Source organism: Mchenga conophoros, linkage group LG14 (assembly GCF_057382185.1).
Source record: "Mchenga conophoros isolate Kocher_MC1m ecotype Shallow Benthic linkage group LG14, M_conophoros_male_GT1.1, whole genome shotgun sequence".
Classification (NCBI taxonomy): domain Eukaryota; kingdom Metazoa; phylum Chordata; class Actinopteri; order Cichliformes; family Cichlidae; genus Mchenga; species Mchenga conophoros.
The window spans coordinates 16,330,127-16,339,106 of record NC_140539.1 but is presented as its reverse complement, the minus strand read 5'-3'; the positions used below and the strand labels follow the sequence as shown (position 1 = coordinate 16,339,106).

At 39.7% G+C, this 8,980-nt stretch overlaps 1 protein-coding gene across 4 annotated transcripts in view; it reads left to right on the top strand.

Moving 5' to 3' along the window:
* The first annotated feature begins 1,651 nt into the window (after positions 1-1,651).
* The window catches only part of vaspb (vasodilator stimulated phosphoprotein b), a 34,913-nt gene continuing 27,584 nt past the window's right edge, over positions 1,652-8,980 (top strand). For 2 of the 4 annotated variants that reach the window (XM_085245555.1, XM_085245552.1), the window contains exon 1: positions 1,654-2,198. In XM_085245555.1, coding sequence (XP_085101681.1) covers positions 2,194-2,198 — 5 coding nt within the window. In that variant the 5' untranslated portion in view covers positions 1,654-2,193. Of the gene's footprint in view, positions 2,199-8,980 lie in introns of all 4 variants that reach the window. The other 2 variants (XM_085245553.1, XM_085245554.1) reach the window with 2 other exon arrangements.

The following is an 8,980-nucleotide window of genomic DNA, read 5'->3' as shown; positions in this document are numbered from 1 at the left end:
TGTAATATCTCAGTGCTGAAAACTGGGCCACGTGAGCCGTCAGACAGACATTTTTTCCATTCATTGTATTTTCTGACAACATAACGTAAGAGCTTTTAAAAGGTTAAGTGATTCAGCTTGGAATATTTATTTTTGCTTTGATTACTTTTTTAAATTCCAAAAGAATTACATATGAGATACCACAGAGAGACCCCAAAGCCACAGTAGCTATTTGAACTCTGAAGCCAGACAGCCAATAGGCTGAGGTGGAGAGCTTGGACATGATGCTGCCTTTATGTGGTATTGGAAAATAAAATTACATCGAATAATTTCTGCAAGACCCAGCTGGGGCTCAAGAGATAGAGCGTGTAGTCCAGTAATCTAATGCTAATGCATCTCTCGGAGTGTGAATGTCAGGTTAAAGGTGCTTAAACATAAAAAAATAAATATGTTTTTGTAGTAAGAAACATGTGAGTATTCAAATAGAGAAAAAAATGCACTGTGTAATGTATACCTGTCTATTTAGTTCAACTATGGTGCTGTTATGGTTCCTGCATGAACCATAAAACAATTGCCATTTATGAAAAAGTATTTATAATTAGTTAAGACCAGATAAGATCAAATCTCTGATTATGGACATCACGAGCTAAAGGGAGTGGGCTCAAGTAGCTCTTGTTTTTCTTTAGATTTTTCATTCCTGAGCAATTTTTATGTCTTTATGGCTTTCTGGGAATACAAGACAACAAGAAGAGGAAGAACTACTTGTGGAGTAAAATGCATGCAGTCGTTCCTCAAGTTCTTATGTAAACATACTCACCCTTACCCTTTCTGTGGTGTAAGTTGCAGGTATGCTAAAAGACACAGTGAAGCCCATCATGTTAAAGGAAATGTTTGGTGTCATTATGAAAGAATGCTAAACAGGTAAACACTGCAAATAATTTTACTTAAATATTGTCAGAAAAACACAAGTAGCAAAAAGTAGTAGCAGTAAAGACTAGCATGCTGATACTGCTCATGGAGGTAAAGCTTGTGTAAAACAATGCTTGTCAAACAGTTCCACCTTGAACATGTATTTCTGAACAATTTCTGACTTTATGTATTTGTTACTTTTCTTATAATATTTTTTTACATTTCAATCTCTATCTTTTGAGTGAGTAAATAACTCAAATTTTGAGATATATAGTCAGTAATTTGAAAATTCCACATATGTAATTTGAAATGATGTGATGTTAACTGCAAATTTTGAGATGAAACTAACAATTTTTACTTATTTACATCGAAAATTTGAATGAATAAGTAGAAAATTCAAGTTAGGCTTCTCAACAAGTCAAGTCTGAGAACATGAGTAACTTGACACACGTATTGTGATATGTTGAGCTAAACCCCCCAAATTTTGAGATAATAACTTGAACTTTCGAGTCACAATTTTGAATTTCAAAATTTCAAGTTGTTCACAAATAAGTCAAAACTTGTGAAGATAATAATAACCCCAAGTTTTGATACAATAGCTCAAAATCTTATATATATAGGGGGAGAGAGAGAGAGAGAGAGAGAGAGAGAGAGAGAGAGAGTTGTTTTTTTAGGTCGCAGAAACAAGAATAAAAGCCATTAAAAGCCAGGGAAAAACCCATCCTCCTAAATGTGAATTATACGGAGAGGACTTGAACGCACCATGGGATTGCAGCCTACTTTGAAGCCGGCGGGTTGGGCCACACTCCAATGAATTTACACAGTCCTACCGAGAGACCGAGGGAACGAGAAAAACCTGGCGCCTGCGTACGGCTTCGGTGTCCAGAAACAGAGCGCTAAAGCAGCTGAAAGTGTGAGAGGAGACGTTCAGTTTTTAGCATAGTCGCGCCGGTTCTCGTTTCACCTCTTTAAATGGTAGAAACCACTGTGGGATAGTGATTGGAGTTGACAAGCCCGCTTCACTACTGTATCCCCCCTCCTTCGTCTCCTTCTCCTCCTCCTCCCCTCCCGCTCAACACACACAACCAGGAAATCGTCGAGGTGTGCTTCTTTTATCCCGCTTGTGGCTACCCCATTCGCGGGTGTCGATGCGGTTTTCTTCCCCTCTTTTTTTCCTAAGTTTTTAAAATATATATATATATATATATTATTTTTATTCGGCTGGTTTGACTCTTCAAGCCGGGCTTCACCCCTGAAGTCAGCCAAAGTTGCCTGCGAGGAGAGGATCTCCACTCTGGCCGAACAATGAGGTGGGTAAAGCGGCTCAAATCCCTTCATCTTCATTGTGTTTCCAGGCTACATTTTGTGTTTCGGCTAATACTTTTCCAAGTAGACGACCTTTATTCTGACGTGGTAGAGCCTGCTCCACGGTGCTTGTCCGCTCGCTTAATCGCTACAGCAGGTGTTCCCAACGCGTTCACTTCTATTTCTCATTCAGAAGCAACTCTTGCGTTTAGTTGTTTTGGTGTCCTTTCAACCACACATGATACTGTGTAGCAGAATTGCCGTAATGCTGAGTGTCCGGTCCCACCTGTTCAAGTGCTTTCAAGAAATACTGGCTGAGAGTTAACTTAGCAGGTCGGATGACAAGAAGATACTTTTTGTATCAGCTTTTTGAGACACTCATTAGTGACCATTTGTTTAGCTACCGTAAGATTTCCTCTGGCAGTGTCGTTTGAGTAATTAAAATCCCCAGAACAATAAAACCTCCGCAGTGTAACCGAAGATCAGAGATCAGCTTAATATCAGATCAGCCTTTTATTTTATTCTACTGTATATAGTATTTTATTTTATTTTATTCTATTCTGTACAGTTGTGTACTGTATTTATTCTTATTGTATCCTAATTTTTGCCTCATAACTTTTGCACTGTCCACTTCCTGCTGTGACAAAACAGATTTCCCACGTGTGGGACTAATAAAGGTTATCTTATCTTAATATTTAGAGCATGAAAAGGGATTGCTCGCAGACAGCAACAGCAAGGTGTGTTTGTGCTCTTCCAGCTGCACAATAACCACCCTGGTCACCTTGTTGTTGTTTATTTCATGTCATGCAGTCCACAGACATGCATTACACTAATTCTTGGTGGACACTTCCCCCCCCCCTGGCAGTTGAAGAGATATTTGCAGCAGGAACAAAATGGAAAGCTCATGTCCACAAATTCCACCGTCCTGTTACAGCCTGTGCAGTTGGCAATTACACGCTTTGAAGCCACCACTCCTGCCTGGCTGGAGCTTCTCTGGGCTCACTTATTTATTTATTTTTTTTGTATACCCCCTTCTTCCTCTCCAACTCTTTCACATTTTAAACGGTTATGGAGCCCTTATGTCAACGAACACCTTTGGTACTTAGAAAGCCAAGGAGTTTAGAGTTAAATATGTGTGGTGGTGCAGGCTGATAACCTGAGTGACTAGTTTTTCTTTTCTTTTCTTTTTTTATCTCAAACCTATTGCGCTGCCCTTTCTGTAACAATATCTTTCAGCTCAGGCGCATGGGTTGGTCCGGGTTTTGTATTTGTTGTGCACATATTTCTGCATGCTGACTTTGATTACAGCAGGAACGGGAGGTGACCGAGCTGCCCGAGATCCTGCCACAGGTTATGCATAAAACATACCCTTCTAATAAGGCCATTATTTAAGGTAACAGCAACAATAAGCAAAGATTACTGTTTACTTACTCGATGTAATGACATTCGGCCAACAAAGCATTACAAACTAGAACTTGCAAATCAACCAGCATATACCTACCTTGCTACTTTCTATGTGTAATACAATATTACCCCTCATAAGATAATTACGCTGCTTTATTATCAATAACTCCAGCCAGACTTAAAAAAAAAGTACTTCACTATCCAAAAACTAGGTCAGCAAAGACACAGTTAAAAACACACACACAGTGTGTAAGCAAAGAGCATTTTTTTGCCCATGTGCAGGTTGTGTCTTGCCCCTCAGAGAAGTTGGAAGGTTGCATGTGGCTTAATGAATGCAGTTGTCTAACTCTAAACGATCATGCTTTGGCTAGCCCTCCATTGTGGCCCAAACAGTTTGCGTCACCTTGTATAATAGATAAAGGCTGGTATGCAGCCCCACTCATGTTCATTGTCACTTATCCCTGTGGAATGTAAATGTTGACACAGAAGTGCACCCCGTTGGTCAAAAGTTCAGGAACTGACCCAGTTGGTTAAGTAAAGCATCCCAACTTGGGGCTGCCTTTAAATGTGCAACCCGTAGAAACGCCCTGCTGTTCTTCTCATGAAACATTAGCACCGTTTCCCGTTAGACCAGGGATGGTAAAGTCATTGTGGGCCACATACAGCCCAGTTTGATCTTATATGGGCTTGACCAGTGAAACTACATGATAAATGTGTGAAATTTAAAACCGGTTATAATGCACAGACTCTGCTGTAAGGATCAAATATAATTTGCTTTTACTGTGGAATCTCAATAATAGGAACTTTCCTGGTATTTGTTTGCTTATCGCTTAGGTAATTATTTTGCTGTAGTATGCATGGTAGTGGGTGTGGACAGTCTTTAATAGATAGGAAAAGCTGTAAAACCTATGAAAACACAGTTAAGTTCAAAACATACGCGCTCCTTCACATTTCCAGTGGGCCAGATTTGAGTCTTTAGTGGGGCCGATTCTGGCCCCTGAGCTTTAAGTTTGCCTAATGTCTGCACTCCAGTTGAGATTCAGTTATAAACCCGTTGCAGTCAAAGCATGCTTTCATGACGCCACTTCTACAGCACAAACAAAAGAATACGGTGTTGTATGGCTCTAGATGTTTACTGGTAGCTTTGCCGTTGCTTTTTTAGCATGTCAATGTGAAGCAGCAGTTGGTCTTTAAATAAAATGGCCTTAAAATGTCCTGACCTCTAAAACCCTGAGGGTTTTACTGAGGTTCCTTTCTCAAAGTGAGAAGTAAAGTAAAGCTAACACTTGTGAGGCTTTTATCTGAGGTGTAACTATTATAGATGATGCTACTTTGGCAAAGTAAATGAGGATGGAACATAAATAAATTCGATTTTTTTCCTTGCTTTATTTTGTTGTTGTTGTATTTTATAGCATATAACCCCTTTGAAAACATGCTGAGGTAGATAATTAACTCCAGAGATCCATGAATCAACATATGGATATTATCAGTGCAAAGACTGATGCTGCTGAAATGAAACTGAGCAAAGTTACAGAGGTTTTCGTGAAGACGGCGCCAGGCGTTTTGCAGTGTGACACATTTTGGCACAGTGGCTACTATGTTGTGCTTTTTAGATTAAATGTAGGGTTGCTGATGTCACTCAACATGATACAAGTTGCCTGTTTTGATTGGCAAGAACCTTTCCAAGAAGACAAGTCCTTGATGTAGATGTTACAAAAACATAGTTATGTGTTTCCAGTGGAAAAGGTGTGACTGGTTGCACTGGTTTTTAATTTTTACATCAGTGGAAATGGGCCTTTTCCTCCTCTGAGCTCCACTGAACTGACTTTAAGGGTTGATCTGTTGGTGTGAATGCAAATTTCTTCAAGTTTTAAGTCGCTATATTCAGTGTTTCCTTATGTTGTTTTTTTTTTGTTTTTTTTTGTATCTGCACACAGTGAACAATCGCTGTACTGATTGCCCGCACTTGAAACTGTCTTAGGTTACTCAGAAAGTGCATCTATCTGCATGATGATTCACGTTATTATCGGAGAGGTGACTCCCGTCTCTCGCTGTGACTCACTGACTGAATCTTTAGCTTAAAAAACTTTGTCCCATGTGAGACTGGCAGTGTAGCTGCCTCAGGCTCAAGAAGTAACACACAAGGAGCGATCATAAACGCAGACAGGTGTAATGTGTCTGCTTAACATAATGTTTACAGTCTAATGGGTTTCCTGTGCCCTTTTTAGAAACGGTGCATGTGTGAAAGTGATGCCAAGCTCAATGTGTCTCTGTGCTCTTGCACAAGCTTATTATTGATCAGCCTTAAAAGCAGTGAACTGGCCTCCCTCCGCCAGCCCTTCTTCTGTGTCTCGAGAAATTTTCTTTTCCTTGTTCTGGCACTTACTTGGAAGGAATGCAGCTCTAACCGTGATTTATGTAGTTTTGCTGTTGTATCATCTGCCACAATTAAATGTTCAACCTCTTGACCCTCGTGTACTAAGAGTGGCTGTTATTTAGGCATTTAGCAACACGATTGCATACGGCCATGTAAGGATATCATGATGAAACTCTGGGGTTGCGACGTTATTGCCATGGTGTTGTGTAATGTTCATGTAGGGATGCTAAATAGTTTTCTTTTTTTTTTCTCTTTTCATGTCTTCACTTGTTCTCCTAATTCCTTTGCGCAGTTGGATTCTTCTTTTCAAGGCTTATAACAGTGGCAGTTTACTTTTAAGCCATGTGGAGTCTTTGCTGCACACAATTATAAGTGTGAGGTAAAGGATCAGTCTGCATTTTTATTTATTTATTTATTTTTGTTAGCTGACAGGAAAATTGCGATTCGCTTTCTTTTGCAAACTGTGCCCAAATACTTCCTCCTTCCAAAAAAAAAAACCTGATTACACTTTCTTAATGTGAACATTAACGAAATTAGTTTTTTCCACCCGTAGACCTCCATGTATCCTCACTCAACCCTCTGCCCAGAAGTAATTGGGATGTGCTTGTGGGAATGGTTATCTGTAATAGATTAAGAATAATGTCTTCAATTCACACGTCATAAAGGCTCGCGCGTTGATCTGCGCGTTGAAAGATTCGTCGGTGTGTTGCCGTACGGTCGGGGTGACGGTGTGTCGAAATGATCACAAAGCTTGCGTGCTTCGTCGCTGAGCTCCCTCCATTATTAAAACGGCCCCGTCTAGTCGCATTTTGTTTCCCGAAACATCCAATCACAGCTCACCCCCACCCTGAACCAATTTACCCCTCCTGCCACCTCTCGTACTCATAAATAGGCCATTATGCCGGCCAGCCTCTTGGATTAGGCACTTTGCTGCAAGAGTTGCCCAACATACAATATCCTCTATTGTATACTTGGTGACAGATCCAGTTTCCTAGGTAGTAGTTCATATTGCTTGTCTATAATTGTGCCTCTAGGTTATTGTTTGTTTTTTTTAATTTTTAAACTCTATGATCACTTATCTGTAAGTTAACCATTGCTGGTGATTTTTCACCGTTATGAAATAGTTTTTCAGTGAACTTTGTGTCATAAAACCTGAGACTAAAGACAGCAAACAGAAACCCTAATGAGGCTGAGCTGTGTATCAACTTTTGATATATACAAAAATATACGTATAAGTCTAGGAATGTGGGATAGGTTGATAACCAGTTATACAAGCATATCTCATTAGTCTGTGTCGTTTGTAGGAGTCGTGTATCTGGACGTTATCTGTGTGTTTGTTAAGGTTTTATGTGGATTTGTTGGTTTACTCAGAGTTTAGCGGTTGGTCACATGATTAGGGACTGTGTTACTGATTGCTAATATTAGGCAACCATTGACGTGGAGGGAAGTTGAATTATTTAATAACTCTGTGATCCCTGTGATAAAATTTCACCAATAAGTTGGTTTATTAAGCATAAACATGGCTTGTTTTGCACATCCTCTTTCTTCTGTTTAGCATCTTTCTTTCCTTTTGCCTGTGTCTCCTGCTTCTACACAGCGCTGGTACTACAATGAGTAATACCTTGAGGTTATGCTTTAACTTTAGTTGATGAGGTTCACTGACTTGTTTAAAAAATAAAAAAAGACTGAGAGTGAAAGCGCTGGTATTCAAAGCCACAGGACTCGTTTTGAGATAAACGGTAATTTCACTTTGAGGAACGCAGAAATGTGTGTGAGACACAAAGTCAGCGGTCAACACGGTAAAATGTTAACAATGAGGAAAATCTCAAATTTGTCCTAATGTTGTGTGCTTTGTGATGATAATTTGAGCTGTGTGTATTGGCTGTAGATGCCAACTGTTGAGAAGTGTATGCTCAACTAGAAGAAGGAAATGGGTGATTGCATGTGTGTTTTGCGACATTATTGTGCCTGTTTACATAACGATGACGAGGGAAATGCGAGTTAATAATTGCCACTACTAAGTGGACGTTCGTCTTTGAAGAAATCTGTATTACTGCCTCAGTGATGGGTAGTCTGGAGGTAAATAAACATAAACATAGCATTCTTGTAAATTTGTTTGAAGTGGATAAATCTTTTATTTTTATCAGTCTTTTTGAATAAAAATGCTCAGAATTTTTTCTTGTGGCTTTGACGTTCACCTGACCGTTCAATCCAGTATGGAGAGACGTACTCTCATTAATAACAGTGGCATGGTTGTTGGCCAAGCCACTCAGGTCTTACTGATAAAGCTATTGCTTTGTTTAAGGTAAACAGGAAGTAGGATTTTTTTTTTTTTTAGACCAAGTAAACATTAGGCGTTGTGTCAGCCGGTATTGGTGTTTTGTAAGTTTTACGGTGTTTCGCTATAACTAATATAGACCTGCAGCTGTCAGTTAGCCAGTGATCAGAAAACGCTGTTTGCCCACCCGCAGCGTTTTTCCTCTCCATAGGCCGGAGACTGTAAACACTAAGGTGTTGGGTCTCCATCTACGACCTTGTTTAAGATAAGACTTCTCAAAGCATTTTGAGCTGTTATGATCCTGGGGAGAAGTTTCTCTTCCAGGGCAGCAGGATTAGATTTCACATGTATGTAAATAATATCCTTAGCTTAACTGTGTTAAGAATGAGGTCAGAATTGTGATAACAAACTTCCTGTGCATTTGGATCTGTGCCATTTCTAACTGCAGATTTTAGCTTTTATCAGTATATACCTCTACTGCTTTGATACTTTCATTCTGTTTCCTAAATCTGTTCACGTAACTCTCCATGACAGGAAACAATTGTTAGGATTATTCCCTTTGGTTAATTTTCAGGAAAAAGAAAATTGAAAAGTTCCTTGTTTTAGGAACTCAAAAAAGTGGAAATTAGACCTTGGAATGGAGGATCACTCTGACCACGGCCGGTTGGAGGACTTGTTCCACTTCTCTAAACTACAGAGCAGAACAACAACTGCAGTCCAGCTGATTT